Source organism: Miniopterus schreibersii (assembly GCF_964146895.1).
Source record: "Miniopterus schreibersii genome assembly, chromosome: 9".
Taxonomy (NCBI): Eukaryota; Metazoa; Chordata; class Mammalia; order Chiroptera; family Miniopteridae; genus Miniopterus; species Miniopterus schreibersii.
In genome coordinates this window covers 43801936-43822725 of record NC_138118.1, presented here as the reverse complement: position 1 = coordinate 43822725, position 20790 = coordinate 43801936, and the positions used below count along the sequence as shown (strand labels likewise).

General features: G+C 44.6%; 1 protein-coding gene across 6 annotated transcripts in view; it reads right to left on the bottom strand.

Annotated features, from left to right (window-relative positions):
• Positions 1–4981: 4981 nt before the first annotated feature.
• ATXN7L1 (ataxin 7 like 1) overlaps positions 4982–20790 on the bottom strand; it is a gene marked incomplete at its 5' end in the record, with an annotated part of 234863 nt that continues 219054 nt past the window's right edge. For 3 of the 6 annotated variants that reach the window (XM_081147536.1, XM_081147538.1, XM_081147539.1), the window contains 4 exons: positions 8018–8477; positions 10086–10160; positions 13065–14001; positions 18305–18426. In XM_081147536.1, the coding sequence (XP_081003662.1) occupies positions 8436–8477; positions 10086–10160; positions 13065–14001; positions 18305–18426 (1176 nt within the window). In that variant the 3' untranslated portion in view covers positions 8018–8435. Of the gene's footprint in view, positions 5664–8017; positions 8478–10085; positions 10161–13064; positions 14002–16596; positions 16903–18304; positions 18427–20790 lie in introns of those variants that run through there. The other 3 variants (XM_081147535.1, XM_081147537.1, XM_081147541.1) reach the window with 2 other exon arrangements.

The window sequence follows — 20790 nt, the reverse complement described above, 5'->3', positions numbered from 1 at the left end:
GAAATATACATGGTTTTGGATGAAAAAGCCCCCAGATGTCAATGTAACCCATTTGGTAATCCATACCAGGTTTTACCAGCACAAAATCTCTGTTGGGCAAGTCCTCCTATGAAGAAGGATTGCTTCTAAAGCCATTCCATTTTTAACTACTCCCAAGAAGTACATTACACAAGCATTCACTGTAATTACTTATTTTTGATCACATTCAGTTTTTCTCTGGTTCTTTATCCAGACTTTTTAAGTTGTCATGCTGAGAGTCAAACACTGCATTGTACTGTACTCTGGTAAACACTATGTGAGTTTACCTAATGACCTCCATATATTTCATCATTAATTATGCATATTGATATTATACTCTAAATTTTTAAAATATCAAAATAGCATGATATTGTAATAAATTAGTATTCTACAGTTTATGATGAAAAGAAACAATCTTGTGCCTTGTCCCACCCCCCACCTCACCCCAAAGAAACTTTCTGTGCTGGGCCTGGTAACCTTGAATCCAGAATCTCAGTGTCCCATTATTTTCTCTAAAAAATAACTCTTCAGTCCCTTGCTGAGGGGTTTTGGGTGGTGGTCAGTGGCCACTTGTCTGCATGTGGGAGGCAAAAGGAGCTCTGAGGGGTCCAACAATCTCATGAGACTTTCAAACCTTCCCTTTCCTATTTTCAACCCTTGACTATATCCCCTCCTCTGTGGTACCTACTGCCTCTAGGGACGTGGGGAGAAAATGGGCTTCTCATTAGTATTCTTCTCAGACTACTTTGTAACTTTCTTCTTTCTGCTAAGATAATTGCACTCCCATCTGCCATTCACCTTTTGTGTCTGTGTGCAAACTTTTAAATTTCAAAGTACACAGTGAAATGAATGAATCTTAAGTATACAACCTGATGAATATTTCACCAATGATTATATTCATTTAACAAGCTCCCAGGTCAAGATTCAGAACATTTCCAGCACCAGAAACCTCCCTTGGGCAACCCCCTGAAAGGTAAGAGCTATTCTATAAAGCAATCTGTTTGTATTCATGGCTTTAATTCACCAAGGTTATTTTGAATGCCAATCCATTAATTAAAATGTTGAACAATATTGGGCTCAGCCTGGACCTAGTGGGAACTTCCTTCAAGTGTTTGAAGGTGAATGCAGACCCTGGGAGCACCTTCTCTGGTTACGCCATTTTGCAGAGAAATTCAGTTCTCTACTTAATGCTGTGCATCTAACCCATATCAAAATTTTCTTTTCTTTTTTTTAAAAAAATATATTTATTGATTTCAGAGAGAGGAAGGGAGAGGGAGAGAGAGACAGAAACATCAATGATAAGAGAGTTATTGACCAGCTGCCTCCTGCATGCCCCTCACTGGTGATCGAGCCTGGAAAGCCCTGAATGGGAATCGTGAGAATCGAACTGCAATCTTCTGGATCATAGGTTGTTGCTCAACTGCTGAGCCACGCCAGCCGGGCATATAAAAATTTTATGTTTATTTAGTCAGACAGAACCAAAAGACTTATAAAAATTGTAAACAAAAACAAAAACATGCATATTCTTTCAAAAATAAAATAGAATAAAGCCCTTGAGTCATGTTTTCCCTTCCCATTCATTATTGACTATAGCCAGTCAATAATTTCCCTACTTGGCCTTTTCTCTATAAAAGTCTCTCCCTGAGCTCTTGTCAGTGGAGTGCTCCTCATAGCTCCTGGGTTTGGTGCTGCTCAAATAAACTCTTAAAAAATTTAATATGCCTCAGTTTACATTTAACAGTACAAAGGACAATATTTCCACATGTGTTTGGGTTCATCTCCCTCTTGACTTCTCAAGGACTTCCTTTCTTGAGGAATTTGTCCTTTTTCCTGCTTCTTTAAACTTTCCCTCCACTGCTGTCCTAGCATGTGAATTGTAATCTGGTTTCTTCTCCCTTGAAAGACAAAATAAACAACAACAAAAGCCAAATCCACCCTGGCCCAGGTGGCTCAGTTGGTTGGGCGTCCTCCCTCGTGAATGGGAAGGTTGCTGGTTTGATTCCCAGTAGGGGGCGTGCATGTTCCTCTCTCTCCCTCTCCCTTCCTCTCTCTCTAAAAATCAATTTTAAAAAATCTTAAGAAAACAAAACCAAAACAAAGACAAAAGTCAAATCCAAACACTCCCATGTGCCTTTTAATCTCAAGGTATGTCTACATAATTGAATTTCCTTCAAACTGCTCCAGTCTGGCCTTGGCTCCTACCACTCCATCACACATGCTTTGCTAAGGTCACTGTAGTGGGTTGAATAATAACCTCCTAAAAGATATGTTCAAGTCCTAACCCTTAAACCTGTGAGTGTGAACTTATCTGGAAAAAAGATGTAATTAAGTTAAGAATCTTGAGATGTGATCACCCAGGATTTAGGGTTGGCCCTAAATCCAATGAAGATGTCCTCATCAGAGCAAGGTAGTGGGAGATTTGAGACACAGGAGAAACACAGGGGAGAATTCCATGTGAAGATGCAGGCAGAGCCCAGCCAGGCATGGCTCAGTGGTTGAGCATCGACCTAGGATCCAGGAGATCATGTTTGATTCCCGGTCAGTGCATGGACCTGGGTTGCAGGCTCAATCCCCAGTTGATTAATGACTCTCTCATCATTGATGTTTCTGTCTCTCCCCCTCTCCCTTCTTCTCTCTGAAATCAATAAAGAAGTGTTTTTTTAAAAAGGGGGGAAAAAAGATGGAGGCAGAGATGGGAGTGATGCATCTATGAGCCAAGGAATGACAAGGACTGTCAGCAGTCACAAGAAACTGGGAGAGACAAGGCTTACCCTACAGAGTCCTTGGAGGATATGCAGCCCTGCTTGGTTTTCGACTTCTGGTCTCCAGAATTTTGAGACAATAAATTTATGTTGTTTTAAGCCACCAAGCTGTGGTTATTTGTTATGACAGTTTAGGAAACTAATAGTCACCAATGACCTCTGCTGCAAAACCAGACATGATACCATCTATGGCTTCCACTTTACAGCGGCATTTGGCTCAATTGATTGTTCCATCCTTGTAAGTTCTTATAGTCCTGGCTTCCAGGAAACCCCTTCCTGTGGGGTTCTCTCTTCTCTTTGAGAATGCTTCATCTTAGGAGTCTTTGCTAGTTTCTGCTTCCACCTAACCTCTAAATGTCTGCTCTTCTCCCTCTACATTCTCTCAAGTAATTGAATACATACCTGTGGCCCTAAATATCATCCATATACTAAAGATTCTCAAATTGATGCCTCCAACTTAGACCTGCTGATAGCTACTGTCATGTGTATACCATGACTTAAAAAAAAAGTTTTTATTGACTTTAGATAGAGGAAAGGAGAGGGAGAGATAGAAACATCAATGATGAGAGTCAGTGATCGGCTGCCTCCTGCACGGCCCTCCTGGGGATCCAGCCTGCACCCAGGCATGTGCTCTGACCAGGAATTGAACTGTGACTTTCTGGTTCATGGGTCAATGCTCAACCACTGAGCCACACAGGCCAGGCTATACCATGCCTTTGAAATAAGAGCTTAGGTGTTTCATGCTAATCTCATACATGAACAAACATACATCACAAACAGAGCTTTTGATCTTCACAAAATGTTTCTCCCACCTGCTCCCTAAAGAACCTGTTCCTTTACTGATTTTCCACATCTGAAGAAATGGCATCTGCATCCAACACACATTTTTGTTGTTGTTAATCATCACCCAAGGATATTTTTTCTATTGCTTTTCAGAGAGCATGGAAAGGAGAGAGACAGAGAGAGAGAGAGAGAGAGAGAGAGAATTGATGTGAGAGAGACACATTGATTGGTTGCCTCCCTCACGTGCCCCAACTGAAGCAGGCGATCCAGCTTGCAACTGAGGTAGGTGCCCTAGCCAGAATTGAACCCAGGAGCCTTCAGTCCACAGGCTGATGTTCTAACCACTGAGCCAAACCAGCTAGGGCTTCATTGATTTTTAGAGAGAGTAGAAGGGAGATAGGCAGGGGGAGGGTGAGAGAGAGATTGGTTGCCTCCTGCAGGGGCCCTGACCAGGGCCTGGGATCGAAACTGAAACTCAGGTACATGCCCTTGACTGGGAATTGTACTCACGACCCTATGGTGTGCAGGCCGATTCTCTAACCACTGAGCAACACCGGCCAGGGCTGCACCCAACACAGTTGCTCTACCAGAAACATGGGAGTAATTTTTTCCCTTATTCTTGCATCTAATTCCTAAGCAAGTCTTGTCAATTTAATATGCAAAGTATATCTTGAACCTATTCACTTCTCTATATCTGCTGTCACCACCCTGGGACCTCACTAACATGTCTCATCTGGTCTCTTGCAATAGCTTCCGATTGATTCTCCACCAGCAGCTAGAGTGATTCAACATATCAGATAGTGCTGTGTTCCTACTTAAAGCCCTCCAAAGGATTCCCACTGAATTAATGCAAAATCCAAACTCTGAGAACCTCTTGTGATCTTGTCCTTGCCTCCTGCCCATCTCTGTCCCCCTGCTCCATCCACAGTGGATCTTCCCTGGGCTCCAGAAACTTACTGAACCTTTCCTACCTTGGACCATCTCTGTCTGGGATTCTCTCTCCACACTCTGCCTTCAGCTGACTTCCTCAGAGAAAACTCCTTAACAGCACTCCCCTCACACACTTTGTCGGTTTCTCTATTTTCTCTCTCATAGAACCATAGCATTTGCCGCAATCTGTAATTACACATTTGATCGTGTGTTTATTTACTGTTTCTTCCACTGGGCTGCTTCCAGAAAGCAGCTTGGAGTATATCTGTTGTTCATCGCTAATCACAGAGAGCCTAGCTCCATAAGCCAGGATGCTCCATAGGTATTTGTTGAATGAATTCACTCTCTTCTTTTCTATCCCTCAAATGTATGTCCTAGAAGGGAGGCTCATCTGGTGAGAACACATTCACCCAAAGAAAAACAAAATGGAAGAAATCTAAATTTTATGAAAACCCGAAGACTTTGTTTTACAAACATATAAATTATTTTATTTACAAAGCCATGTTACAAAAAAAAAAAAAAAAAAAAAAAGGCAAAAAAATTACAATTGCTCACTGGAGAATGTCTCCAGGCCTGGTGCTGAACCATGGCAGTATCAATAGATACATGTTTGTTCTTTCCTTTTTAAAACTGTAAGCCATAGAATTTACTATTTACACCTACTTTAGACATTTATTCTGCTTACAATACCACAGGCATGGAATGAATTCTGATAGTGCTAATACATAAAGGTGAGGGAAAAAGAAGGAAAATACTTAGTGTTACAAAATATGGATCATAAAAAGGAAACCCACTCCACAAGTGTGGCATTTGTTTAGAATGTTTGGACATGCTGTCATCAAAATTCTTCTGGAAAAGGTTCTAAAATCGGTAGTAGGAAAGGACAAATGAGCAGGTGCAAATTCTTGTCTGTGCAACAACAGTTATTTAATATACCCCATGACTGACCAGCTACGTAAAACCCGCAGTTTTGTTAAAGTGCCATGGGCCGACAGCATAACAAAATAGAAGGTGTAAATAGAAAATTTCTTTTTTTTTCCTTTTTAAAACAAGATTTCACTGAGAATCAGCAGTAATAGAATATGCTGTATAAACTATTCTCTACAAAGGTTGATCAGCGTTATTTACAATTGGTACATTGATACAAAAGAAGGCATACAAGTTATCCAAGTCGCTTTGTTTTTATGGCTGACAGGTCTATGCATTGCGTTATGCTTAACAACCAGAGCTTTCGAGCCTCTGTGGTTGGCGACAGGTCACGAGATCTTCAGGCAAATGAGGGGTGTGTGTGCAGTCAAGGGGCTGGGAGATGGGGTTGAGTGGGGGGGAGAACAGAAGTACCCAAAGGGGATCACCCTAATAGTGCTTTATAGGCTGGTCCAGTTGAACTTCATTAAAACAAAACCAAAGAAAACCTTTTATTTGCATTCCATTTTTCAAGCTGTGAGTCTGAATACATCGTTATAAAGTAAACCTGTGGTTGACTGTGAAGGAAGAAACACCGTGGGTTTTCCCTTTTTGCTCAGTTTTCCAGAAATGTCCTCACCTTGGTCAGAGCCAGTCTTTCACAAGTCAGCAGCATTTGGTGGGGAGCCTCTTTATTCCAGCTTGCAATTCAAGATGTAGAGCTAAAATGTTTAAACCTATTATTGAATTGCTCCTTTAGTCCCTGTCGAGACATTATTTCTCAGAAGCAGCCACTTCATCTCTCAACCTTTGTTTTTCCCTCTTTGAATGTAAGAGTTTATAAATCAGAGGGTTATTTTGTTGCTGAGATTTTTTTTGTTTTGTTTTTACTCCTGCAAGTTTTACAACTCAAAATAAATTATAAAAAACCAGACGTCTAAAACTGAACAAGACAAAAATTGTGCAAAAATAACAAAGATATGTACATACTGTTCAGTCTGAAGAAATGTACAATAAAAACATAATTCAAAGAACATTTTAAAAATATAAACATTGCTTAAACTTTCCTAAGTTTCATATTGTTTCTGAAACTATTCTGGTCAGTTAGCTCTGTAATATAGTAAAACATAAATTATTACAAAATTAACACTATAAAAATTTACTTTAAGAATATCTTCTAAACTTTTTTCAAAGGTTCTAATCTTGTTTATAATTTCTTAAACATTTATAAGTCTTAAATCTGCCTTAACCTTTTTTTTTAAAAAAAGAAAAAGTAACAATCTTCCCTTCAATTTGCAGTCTCTTTTCCCCAAGATGTAAATAAACCAGCATATAAGTGCACTTTTAACACTGTAGAAATAAAAATGAAATCATCTGAACTAATGTCCTGGTACCTAATATCAACTCATGATTTAAAAAAAAATCTTCATTTTATATTAAAAAATTGTAGTAATCATATAAGAAACACTGTCAGTGCAATTTCATTGATGCAAATCACTCCGCTCGCCTCCCGCCTTAGTGAAATTCAATTCTGCGGTGACACTTAACAGTAGTCTGATCTTTGGGCTGGGGGATGGGAGGGAAAGGTTAACTTCAGGGTGGGGATGAGGGTTTGTGTCCAGTTGCAAAACTGGCTTTCATTTCTGATTTAGGGATGAAGCAAAAACTAATATCTGTGCCATTCTATCATTTGGAAAATTACATGATGAACAGCACAGAACATTTCCTTTATGTTGTGAGTTACTTTCCTGACTACAATTCCTGATTAGAGCTTACAGTATTGATGTTTCTTTCAAACTCCAGTGTGAACAGTTTCATAGCTGCAGGGCTCCAGCTTCTCTCTTCCCAGTGTCTCTTCCTCACTAGGCAGTAGCCCAGCCTTACACTCTTTCCTGGGGCGGATGTATCTGAGTTAGGGCCTCTGATAACCCAGCATACCCCGATGTATGGGTGCACTGATTCACAGGGCTTTGTGGCCCAGGGCACAGAGGTGAGCCAAGCTAGTATTCATTCTCATGAGGGGGTTGACACATAACCCTCCATGGAACCTTCCCCCCAGGCCCTTCCCTCCCTCCCTTTTTCTCCTCTTGCCTAGCCCTGGAGGGGGGGGCTGGAGAATTTCCACAGCTGTGGGCATTGTGCCTTCTCCAGAGTGGCTTCCTGGGGTCTCCCAGTGCTTCCCTGGGATGCTTCCCTTTCTCGCTTGCCCAGCTTTGGGCCCCTGTACATGGTGCCGAGGAAGGGATTTTGCAGTATGGATTCCTAACAAGCTCAAATGACCACAGCCACCCAGTTCCCACTGCCTTTTGAGAGATATCTTCTCCTACCCCCATTCTCTGCTTCCTGCCACCGCCAAGGCCCGTTCCAGGCATGACCCAGTGTATCCTCTCTGAGCTGCACATCTGGACATGGGACTGGTGTGCCACAGAAACCTGATGAGTGCACTCAGCCACCCTCCTGCCTCTGCTCTCCGCTCCCCAAACATAGACTGATAACAGCAAAGCCCCTCCCCGAGCACACTGTCCAGAGGTGAGCTTATGAGAGGCAGCTTCTTCTGATGGCCTTGGGGACTCAGTGAGTGGCAGGTAGGAGGAGGCTGGAGAGGAGGGGTGGGTGGGCGATGACAAGGAAAGGAGCACGGCATGTGCTCAAGTTCGAGTTTCCTACGATGCCAACCAGGAACTGAAGTCCTGCACTGTCTGCTCTCGTGGCTGGAGCAAAACGATGGCGCAGTAGCTGAATCAGAAGCTGGAGGAGTGACCCCAAGCTTGGAAGAGTGTGTATGCACGGCAAATGAAAGACAACGAAAACAAAACACTGGTATTGTTTTCTGTAAATCTCAAATTCACGTTCTTTTGTCTTTCTCTTTTTCTCCAAAACTAAAAATTGGTCACTAAAAAAAGAAAAAGAAAGGCCAGAGCCACAGGCAAGGCCCAGGAAATGGACTCCCCCACTGCCCACTCCCCTCCCCACCTTGGCCTCCTGGGGTGGGATCAGGTGGCTAGGCATTGGTTTGGAAGTGGCTTCATAGTCTTGTTATGGAAGAGTCCTTATCCTGCCGGTTCTGTTTGTGGTCTTCTAGAAAAGAAAAGCAAAGCTTGGGATTACCATGAGGATTTGAGAATGGAGTGAGATTTCTCATCTATAAGAGAAAGGATACCATCCCAACTCTTGCATTCGGCAAAAGGCAGCTGCATTGAGCAAATGAGGGGATGGCTGTAAAGGACTCCATAAATGTGGGGTAGCCACAAAAATCCTAGCTGTGGAGGAAAATGCAGGGATGAATCCTGCAGAAATTCGTGGGGTTCTCTCCAGGAGAGACAACCAGAGCAAGTCTGTCTTTGTTGCTTTTTTCTCTCTATTATTTCATCTGGGATGTTTCTTATCTAACCTCCAGACAGCATAGAGAATTATCTAAGGAAGAGGCAGAGTGTTGGGTTAAGCACAGGAACTTTGGAGATAGAGGTTTTGGGTTCAAGTTACTTAGCCTATTAGTCCAGTCAATGAGGATAATCATTTTGTCTCTCACAGTGTTTGTTAAAAGGTTTAAATGTATGTAAAGGGTGTTTAGCACAGCACCTGAAGAGAAAGGGCTCAACAAATGATAGCTATTATTATTATTATTACTACTACTATTACATTTGTTAAGGTGGACTGCCAGCATTTTAGGTTCTCACAAGTATGCCTGGAGCTTTCAGGTGCACTCAGCCACCTGTATGGGAGGCCTGCCATAAACAGAGGCAGACTGCCTGAACATAGACGAGCCTTCCCACCCCCTCTCAGTACAGAGGATCGGCGGCAGGTGCTTAGGCCCCAAAAGGGTCACAGTGACTCAAAATAATGGAGACACTCTCCTTGACCTGGGCAAAGAAAGACTGTTTCCCTATAACCTTCACCCAAACACTACTCTAGATTTGTGGGGAAACCCCAAAGGCCAAAATGCAAACAAACACATTGTAATTTGTTATCTTCAAAACCTACAGCATATCCAAGGTAACACAGCACAGCCATATTTGTATTTTTTCCAATCATGTATAACATGAAGAACTCTGCTCTCTACTCTCTCTGGCCTCCCCCGAATGCACACATACTCCATTGGAGAAAATCGTTTATACATTGACTACTTTCACACCTCAAGTTTATAAAAACTCCTAAATCTATCCTGAATATTCACAGCATGAAACCAGACTCTGAATGGTAGCTATAGCTACCCAGAAGTGTGGAGAAAGCCCTGACTGATATCTGCCACTAGCAAGGCCCTTTAGTCAACATCATCTTATTTAATTTTCATGATAACCTTAGGAGGTAGGCATTGATTTTGCCATTTAACAGGTGAAAAAACATTAGACTTAAAGTAATCTGTCTAATAATAATAATAATAATAGCTAATACTGTGTGTTATATAGGGCATTTTCTAGAGGCTTTATGTGAATAAATTAATTTAATTCTCACAAAAGCCATATGAGGTAGTGTCCATTATAATCCCCATCTTATGGTGAGGAAACTGAAGCACAGAGGAGTTAAGTAACTTGCCCAAGGGCACAACAGCTAATAATTACTAGCTTTGGAAGCCAGTCAGCCATGCTCTTAATTGGAGATGAGATTTGAACCAGGGTCTGATCCCAATACCCATAATCTTTTCACCCTGCTAATGACCCTATGTACTTTTGCCTCCCAGTAACTTACCTGTCGGCTGTGTCCGGGGCTGGATATGCTTGAAGGGCTGGATTGTGACAAAGCTAGGCTGCTATTTTTCCCAACCTGAAAGACACCAGCGAAGCCCTACTCAGATACAAGAGCCACATTGGGAAAGGCCTACTGATACCATGTGCCGCTAGGGAAAGAAGGGCTCATTCTCCTCGAGCCCATTTGGAACTCATGTTTCCATTTTAAATGGCAGGGAAAAATGAAAATGTTTCAGGGGGTAACTTGACGATGCCCCTCTCACCCCAGAGGGAAAGCATAATGGAGAACCCTTAATTCTGCTTCCCAGATGTAGATACTAGAAGTTTTAGGGATGGGGGCAAAGGCATCTGGCTAGAGGCCTGGCCCCCCTGGGAGCATTTAACTCAGCACAGGCCCAGCTTTTCCATCTGTGGCCAAAGGGTTACGCAAACTCCCCCACCTCTGAACTCAGTTCTAGACCCACCTTGTTTCTAGCTCAGTCTTCCTTCGGCTAGCAGGGGATAAAAGCCTGGGTCTTTTTCTGGGTCAGTTTTCTCAGCTGGGAGACACAGTGCATATCTTACTGTTCCTGAGGAAAATAGCAAGATGGCACTGGACTTCCCCTTCAAGTGGGAGGCTGAGCTGGGTTGTTGGACAGTGCATTGGGAGCTCCTCCCCTTCCTCACTGACTGTCCTTGGCACATATTGGGCTGTGTCCTCAGGTGAGTACCGTTCTACAGGCAGCTCCCACCTTTGGCCTATAAAGAGCTGGTCTTCTACATTAACTTCATTTTGCATAAAGACATTTGCCTTACATTCACAGTCTTTTTGTTTAATACTTCTGTGGCAAATTCTGGCCTTACACCTACCAGATACAGTGAAATAAACCCTCAATTTGCCCTCAGAGCACGTTTACCTTGAATCTCTCAACCTCATGCCATGTCCCTTCCAATCTCCTAAGAGAATCAACACAGATTCCAAAGGCTTTTCCCCAACACTCGGAAATCACTGGTGGTGACCCTGGACAAAGCCTTTTCTTAATGGCCTGTGACAAGCACCCAGGTATCACCTGCGTTAGAGAACCAATGCAGGCTAGACCCAAGGCAGCAGTTAAATTCATCAGCTTTTTTGATTTCTTTCCTGATGGGCACTCACTGGAGGAGGCTTGTCTGCTCCTCTCACCACTAATGGTGACTGATTCATAGTGTTTACTGAACATTACATATGTTTCTGCAGACCAAAGAGTCAACAGAGCTATATTTACTCAACACAGAGGCACTCCGTTAACACAGAGGCATAGGGGTTACAGGCCCAGATTCCAGAGCTAAGTTGCCTGGTTTAAATCCCAGCCCTACTATTTACTTGCTGTGTGACTTTGGGCACATTGCTTAACCTTCCTGTGCCTTGGTTACTTATCTATAAAAGGGCAGTAATAACAGGTAATGATTAAATGAGTTAAATATATCTGCAGTACTTGGATAAGCCTGTCCCATAAGTGTTAGCTGCTAGGACTTTATCTAAAATGGGTGATACTATAGCCTTGCCATTCAGGGTGTGGCCTGCAAACCAGTGGCCTGTTATAAATACATTCTCAGGCCCCACCCCAGACCTGCTGACTTAACTCGCATTTTAACAACCTCCCAGGTAATTCCTGTGCACATTCAATTTTCAGAAGTCCTGGCTGTGCCCTCCATCCTGAGAACTAGAGGTGACACTGACCTGCCAATTGAGCCTCAGAGTAAGGCCTTGTGGGTGCTGGTCTCCCTTCCCCTGCACCCCTAGAACTGAGGAGTCAGAAGGCAGCACATCTGCTGCAGCTGCACATGTATAGGAGGGGCTGGGCTCTAGTGAGAAGACCTATGTCTTCCCCTCTCTCACCTTGGCCTCGATTGTAGCTTGTCTGGCCCTTGGGATCCAAACTTGCTGTTTCTCAAGTGTTTACTTGTGATTTGTGAATCCCCCTCAAGATGTTCTCTTCGTGAGGTTTTAACAAGTCTCATATAAAGATGACACAAAACAATAAAACATCTTTTAAACAACTGCCTCTCATTTCTCCCAAATCCTCATTCCCAGATGGGTCTGGGCTTAGGGTTCAACCCACTTAATTCTGTGGTTGTGAACCTGGGGCGGCTGCTGCAGTCTACACACTGCCCTGGCACTCAAGGCCCTTGGACAGGCCTGTGGACTCGGCCCCTCTCTGACTGTGCTCTCTCCTCTGAGCCCAAATGGCATCAGAGTCTGGTGGGGGTGGGGACTTTCCTAAGTAGCTTCCCCAGCCTGAGGAGACATACTAGACTTGACAACGTGAACAGAACTCAAGGGAAAGAAACATGGATTCTTCTTGGACTAGACCACATTCCCATAGCTTTCCTCATAATACACTGTCCTATTTGTACAATGGCATTAAACAATTCTGTGCCAGGTGCTGTGAGTTAGTTTTACTTTTGGAAAAGAAGAATGCTATCAGTAAGAGGGGGGTATCGAGGCAGCCAGGCAAAGTGAGAACAGTCACCTGGGGGTTGGAAGCACAGGCTGTCCACCCTCAGGTGGGACCCCAGTCATCATTTAACCTGCCTGGGCCTCAGTTCTTCCTAAGGGGACTCCAACAGATCAGGTAAAACTTCTTGGCAACAGAACTCTTTAATAAAATCATCCTCAGAACCTCAAGATATAAAACTGAAGCAGAGTGAGGAAGTCAGAATCTCTCTGTGCCTCAGTTTCCTCATCTGTAAGGTGCTGATAACAATTGTACCAACTGCACTGGGTTGTTGTGAGGATTAAATGAGAAAATACTTGCACAGTGCTTAGAATAGCACCTAGCACATATCCAGCGCTGTAGAAAGTACTTCTTAAATAAATTGCTCTCACAGCAGAGGGGGACAATCGCCTACAGGGAAAATGAGAGAGTCACCTGGCTGAGCAAGGGCGCTGCCCAGCTCCCCTTGCCCTTGGGACTGAGAAGGTAGTGCCAGGAAGCCCCTGGCAGGACGGGTCCCTTACCTGCCGAGAGGAGGTGCTGTTAACGGGATCGGGCATCGGTGTGAGAAGGCTGGGCGGGTTCTTTTTGTGAACGCTATTCATACCAGGCATTTTAGTGATTTTACAGGCTTTGCTACTAGAACTTGAGTTCTTACGCTTTTTTCCTTCTGATTTGTCAAAAGAGAGGGGCAGAGAAGACACGGCATTGTGTGAGGCTAGAGAGAGGTCCCCTGCGAGGGAGGGCACCGAGAGGGGACAGGAGTCACTGCTGCTGCCCACAGAGCCCATGTGTCTCCCTATGTCCACCGGGCCGCTGGGCAGCGAGGTCCGTCCTGAGGGCTCCAGTTTGGCACTGAGTGGGCTCATCCCATTGTTTGAGTTGTGCATGGACAGACTGTTATAGGGAGGAGCCGCCTGATAGGAGTTCAAAGCTGAACTGGCATTCAAAACACAGTTCTTTCTGTGGGGCCCTGATAATGGAGACGAGAGGGATGTCGGCAAGGAGAATGGGGAGGAGGAGGAAGTGGAGGACTGCGGCTTCCTCTTTTTGTTACTTGGAGACTCGTCGCTACGGGCAGACAGGTCTTTGACTTTTGAGGATTTGCTGGTTTTGGTTTTGGATGGCTTGTGGGATGGGGAAGGGATGACGGCCGGTATCGGGGACACCGCGGATGGGGCCTTGAAGGTTGAGTCCATGATGCTGAGGGTTGCAGCCACATGAGGGAAAGCTGTGGTGTGTGACATGAGGGCGCTTGGGTCCGGCGATGTCACAAAAGCTGCGTTTGAGAGCATGGCTGATGTCATTATGTAAGAAGAGGTGAGTCTCGAGCTGATGGGAGCTGAAGGAAGATACACAGCACTGGGGTTGCTGAAAGGCTGTAAAACGGAAGCTGGAACAGGGGTGGTGATGTGGGCTGCTGGCGAGGGCATGGGGCTATCTGCCGCAGGAGGGATTTTCCTAAACGTGAGAGAAGAGTGAAAGAGAAACAGTGAGAACCAGGCTTGGCATTCCTCAGAGGCTCGATTAAGTGTGAGCATCAGGGCTACAGAGAAAACCCCGGTAGAACCAGACTATGGAAAATGAAGCCTTGAAGGATGGCAAAATCTGAAGTATGGCCCCTCCCTATGGCTCCCCCAATGGCAATATCCAGCAACCTATTTTCAATAGCCTTCAGGTCCTTTTCTCCATGCTTGGCTACTGGATAATGGCTGATTTGGGTTCATGAATAAAAGGTGAATGTGATTTAGAATATAAATTTCCCCAACAGTATTCTCCTCCTTTTTTTTTTTTTTTTTTTTGGTAGTGATGAAGGTGGTTTTTAATGAGAAGTGGTCATTTCACTTAGGTCCTGGCTTGAAGTAAGAACTGTGAGGACAAGGCTTTGTCACCTGCACATATGGGCCAGAGTGGCCTCTGCCCACTGCCTGTCTCCTGCCTCCCCACCCTGCTCTTGGCTGCAGGCAGAGTGGGAAATACCCCTCTCCTCACAGGCCAGCCTCCTCCTGCATTTTCTGTCTGTAGCCTCTGATTTATTCCGTAGAGAGGCATTTCCATGTTAGCTTGTGGCTCCTGGCTCCTGTTGGCCAGGCCATGGAGGCTGCTGGGGCAGTGGAGGGTTGGGGCTTGGGAAACAATGCAGATGTCAACTTGCTCAGACCTGGGACTGACTTTTTCCCTCTCTATGCCACCCGTCCTCAGCTCTCACTCAGAGGAGCTCTAATTGCGGTGTGGCTGCCCTTCAACAGGTCTTCTTGTCCCTGTTAGGAAGGTGTGAGAGTTACAGGGACCTTCATGTATCCAGAGAAGGTGGTCAGGATTTTCTAGTTTGTTCTGAAGACAAATGCAGGGTATGGTCACAGGAGAACATATGGATGGGGAAGGTCTTCCTGGAGGTCGGGGATGCCTGGGAGCAAATCCCATGCCTCTTATACTCTACTCTGTGGAGCTAAGGCCAGCCCCTGGTGGTGGGCCACTCTTGGGGTCTCCCTGCAAACTCCATCTTTGGACTTGTGCTGGAAACAGCTCCCACTTCCAAACCATGGTCTGGGTTGATGTTGCTGCTACTCTGGGGACCAGGAGGAGCACAGAGGCCTTGGGGTCGCCATTTGTTCCTGATTTGCAGGAAAGAATACTGACTCAGGAGTCAGGTGAATATTGTTAAACTGGCACTTTTTTATTTCTCACCTTGCCCCCCTCCCTGTGTCCCCTGGGAATCATTTCCAGCATCGCTGGGGCTCTCCAGCAGTTAGGAATTCACTCTCCTTCTTTGAAAGCAGTGTTTGAAGGTGGGAAGGCCTGGGGCCTGCACCGCAGGAGCTTGGAGAAAGGTGTGAGATAGGGCTTCTCCAGTCCCTTCTCTCCTGGGAGGTCACCCTCCCAGCTGTGGTATCAGAGAACTCTGGAAAGAGGCCCTGCTGACAAGGAAATGCCTCTCCTACCGCTGCTCTCTCAGGATTCAGTTTCTGCCTGCAGCTGGGTGAAACTATGGCTTTGATCTTTAGGGTGGAGTCCAGAGGAATCCTTGAATATAGACGAACAGAGTCCTTGAAAACGTCAGACTGAGGAGATCAGAGATAAGAGAAAAATGTTGCCAAACCCATTGTGGTCATAATGCTGTTTGAAAATCTACTTTCTCTCAAGCGTAAAGAATGTAAGATCCCATCAGCATTAAATAAGTGCTTCATTAATACTTATTGCAATGAATAAATGAGTGAGTGAATGGATGGATGGATGGGTGGGTAGATGGGTGAGCAGGTGAATTCTCAGTAGCAACATAACTGCATGCTGGGCAAGGACTCCCATATGATCAGACCGGAAAGGTCTAAGCATGCCCTCAGAACTGTCTGGCACTGCACAACCCCCTCCGAACAGCGCCGGAAACGTCTCTCAGCATGTGCGGCATCAGCACACTTGCCCTGCTGTCTCGGCTGCCTTGCTGTGGACTCAGGCCTCCAGCTCAATCTTCCCTCGACTCAAGTTTCTTACCAGCTAAAGTCTGGATAGGAATACATGTGGACAGAGGTTTGGCAGTAATAAAAAGTTATTGACAAATACCAGATGGCTCATTTAGAGAGGACCCCATTCAATGACCTTAACTAAGATCTACTCTGAATGTCCCAATTTGTAATTTTCCCAGTCAATAGTATAAATTCATGCTTCAGTTTGTGCTGACAAGCTGAGCTGAAGTCCTTAATCTTGCCTCTCTGACATCAGGATTGGGATGGGAGCTATTTTTTGGCATACTTTCTCTCCCTTTCCTTCCTGTCCCACGAATCCTAAGTGGCTAACAGAGGCAGGAGGGGAGAGGGCAGGGGGATGCAGGGCAAGGGCCATGTCGCTGCTCACTGTCCCCGGGACCCTCTCCCCCCATGCTACGCAGTTAATGTGTCTGTCTAGAGTCAAATGGCAGTGGATTTCAGCTTTGTGGGCTGTGCCTGGTTTAAGTCTTGTACGCTGACCTAGGGAAGTCCCGTAAAAAGCCCACAGATGCGAATAAGTTACTGACAGTGCCCATCCTCCCCTGCCAGCTGGCATGGAGCTCCAGATGCTGACCTGGCTGAAAGAGAATACTGTGTTGGCGTCTCCTGATGCAGAGTTAAATGCTTGTTAAAGAAAAAAGAGTCTTGGCCGTTCCTTTTCTTCCTAATGTCTTCCACGCCCTCATCGGCTGCCATCCCTCCAGGTTCGGGCCCGTCCGGGCCTGGGGTTTGGGCAGTGAGGTTGAGAGGGCAGCGGGGTGCTACGCTCTCCAGAGTTGACACCCAGGCAGCCCCAATGTTGCTCAGTGACAGTAGATTGGTTAGGCAAGTCCTGAAAAGGGGGGAGGGACCTGATGCCCTGTGGCTCGGGTTTCTGTGCCTGAGGAGGAAAGGAATATGGAGCTTGAGCTGACAGGACACCAGGTAGCGAAATACAGATCAACACATTCCTTCACCGTGCCTGGGTTTTACACTTCCACAACACAGGAGAGTAAAGAGCTGCGAGAATCACCAGGGATGGCTGCCATCTTGGGGGAACAATCGCAGAAGGATAAATTAACAAATAACCATGAACACGGTAACCCCACATGCAACACCAATTTGTTGCTGTTTAGGATGGACACAAATAGGATCAAGGGTGCCTTTTAGACACACTGGGCAGTCACTTAAATGGGAAGAAATGATAAGCTTCTCTTGTGGCCCTTTCCTACTTTATAGGCAGTGTTAACATTTAGTCCTAAGTCCACGATGAGAGCTTACTCCTCCTAGAAGCTCAGGTCTGGAAGCTCTTTGGGCATCACAATGAAAAGAGGCATCGCAGCTGCCTGGGGGAGGGCCAAGTTTGAATTCTGTTCCCTCCCCTCTATTAGTACCCTCTCATTTCTCAGGAATGCCTTCCTTGCCTTTATTGGGTTTCACTGGGCAGGGTGAGGGGTTCAGAATTGGCTTTTTTGAACCATCTAGGCTTAGATCTGAGGGAGCTACGCTTCTAATGTATTATGATATCTTAAGAGCTCACCTTTGTAGGAGTGGGGGTGGGGATAGGCAGCAGGCTGGTCTTGTATTATCAAGTGGCCAGAATGGCAGTTTCTTATGTGCTGTGGTTTGAGAGGGTCTAGCCTGTCATTCCTTCACAATAGCATTTTCCTAAGTCAAGAAGGTTTCTTCCTTTTTTATGAAACTCCTATGAAAATGTAAATACATTGGGAGGTGTTGGAGAATAAAGGGACATTAGAGAAATGGAATGTAAGCTTGGGTTTAGGTTAGAGAGAAGTGTGAGTAGAGGTGAGGAGAGAGTTCTAGGGAGGTGGGAAGGGCCAAAGACAAGCTTAACCAACTTCACAACATCACTCAGAATCTGCCCTGTTGGCTGATGTACATATTCTTTCATAGGACATTAAGCAATTAGAAACTGGTCCATAACCATTATAAAATTTTTAGTATTGACATTACAGCCTTAACATTACAAACAAAAACATATTCTTAATACCCTTAGATGTTCTTACGCATAGCAAAAAGGCCCTTTATCAGTTAAATAAATAAGATCTTATCTAATACCCTTTTCATTTAGAAGATTATAAAGCGTAACATACATTGCATGTGTCTCTGAAAAACTATAGGCAAGCCATTGAGCGCTGACATTTAAGAATTTATCATGAATCCTGACTTCAGAATAATTTTGTTCTATGAAAAGCCAACTACTGATATTCATTTAAAAAGTTGGGGTTCAGATAGTTGTGGGGCAGCTATGATCTTATATTGCACAGAAACTGTTCACTTACTTCCACATCTGTGAATTCAAGTGTTTTTCTACCATGGAGTTTAGTGCGAATCGAAAACGATCCCATCTTCTATCAAACACATAGTACCCTCGTCCCATGAGGCGACTCCCGAATGAGCAAAACTGTGAGGAAAAAAACCACATTTTAATTTTGATTACAGGTTACTAAGCTAATATAAACCATACAGAAAAAAATAACATTTGCATAAAAACACACAGGGGTACAATTTTACTCAAAATAAGGAAGCAAATAGTACTGAAGCCAAAAATATTTCTGTGGTGCTTTAGTTTGAGCTCTAGATTTTCTGCAGAACATCACATTACGACTCGACAATAGTAACATTTAATTTTCTGTGGCACAGAGGGCTACCTTTTCTACATCTGGGATTGAGCCAACATTTTAGGTTGAAAAAAATCCAAACCAACAACATTTAGCAGCCAGGATGATTTTTCAGCACCCCCTGCTTATTGAATCATCCATTTTCTTTTTATAAAAACAAGATTTTTTAAATTGATTTTTAGAGAGAGGAAGAGAGAAGGAGAGAGAGGGAGAGAGCAAGAGAGGGAGAGAGAGAAAGAGAAACATCGATGTGAGAGGGAAACATCAATCAGCTGCCTCCTGCATGCCCCCTACTGGGGATTGAGCCCCAAACCTGGGCATGTGCCCCGACCAAGAATCAAACCAGCAACCTTTTAGTGTGCAGGATGATGCCGAACCAACTGAGCAACACTAGCCGGGGCTCATCTATCTTCTTAAGGAACTTGGTGGTTCCTTGTTCCTTTTTTGAAAAAATATATTTTTACTGATTTCAGAGAGACAGAAGAGGAGAGGGAGGGAGAGAGAGATAGAAACATCAATGATGAGAGAGTCATTGATCGGCTGCCTCCTGCATGCCCCCTGCTGGGGATCAAGCCAGCAACTTGGGCATATGCCCTGACTGGGAATCGAACTGCGATCTCCTGGATCATAGGTCAATGCTCAATCACTGAGCCAAGCTGGCCGGGGGGTTCCTTGTTTCTTATCAGAGTAATGGAAACACCTCATTCTGATGTTCTGCCAACTGATCATGCCTTTCCTATCTGCTGTCGACAGAGCCACTTCACTTCTAACTAGGCTACACTCCTCCTTTCCTAGTCCTGACCTCATCTCCTCTCCTACCAGCACTCGCGGCTGCCCTGGGACACATCATTGCCTCCAAGCTTATACTCATGCTGCTCCGTCTGCCTGCCTTCTTCCCTCTTCTCTGTCAATCCCAATTCTCCCCTCCCTCAGTGCCCTAATCAATACTCTCATTTCCATGGCCTTTATCTGAGTAACCTTGGCACTATGAACTCCCACGGCACATATACTTTTTTACATTTCACCTTGGAATTACTACATAGTTTTATGTTATACATAGTGCCTATGTGTCTGACTTGATTATAAATATATAAAGGCCAGGGACCCCATTCACCTGAGGATATGAGGAGATTAGGGACTTGGGCTAAATGCGGCCTCTGAGAAGGTGACATTTGGCTGGTCTAGAGCTCAGACGAGTTTGCAAATGACTCTATAACTCAAATGCAGCTTCTCTCCCTTTCCCAAGGCCTCCCAGCAGCTCCTGGCCTCCATCCCAGACACAGTGTTGGATTGGCACTTATTCCACAAACCGTTCCTGGAACCGGCCTTTAAAACAGTTCTCAGGAGCAAATGCAAGACCTTCCCTTTGTTTGGTTCTGCTTATGTTTTGGGGGTTTTGCATTAAAATATTGCCACCCATCAAATCTGGTACTTCTGATGAAAACCTCTTTTCTGCACTTTCATATTAAGTGCTTATTGACCAAGCAAAAAAAACATACAAAGGAACTTCTCCAGCACGGAAGCTGGTCCCCCGTGTTATGTGGGAGCTCTTTCAGGTCTAGACATCTTTTCTTCCTTCATTCCAGTTGCTAAAGACACACTGAATGAGTGTTCATTACAAAAATGATTTAATATAGCAATTGATCATGAGAGAAAAGACAAAGCAAAGAAACAAATTCATGGCTGTTCCATTTAAATTAGCAAACCACCAAGGGCACACAAACCCGCTGTGTGCAGCGTCCAGCGAATCCTCTGTAGCCTGGAAGTTTGTTATTTGGACAAACATCTTAAAAAAAAAAATTGCTCTTTTTGGTGATTACCAAAGCTGTTCTTCTTCTTTTATTTTTGTTAAAGATGTTTTTTATTGATTTTTTAGAGAGACAAGAAGGGAGAGGGGGAGAGAGAAACATTGATGTGAGAAGGAAATATCAAATGGCTGCCTCCTGCACACGCACCACCAGAGATTGAGCCCGAAACCCCAGCATGTGCCCTGACTGGGAATCAAACAGGTAACCTTTCGAAGTGCACGGGTTGATGCCCAACCAATTGAGCTACCTGGCCAGGGCTGGACAAACATTTTGATGTGCTCCAGACTCTGGCCTTCTGGTAGAGCCCAGTCTCTCTCTCCAACTTAGAGTTGGAGGCAC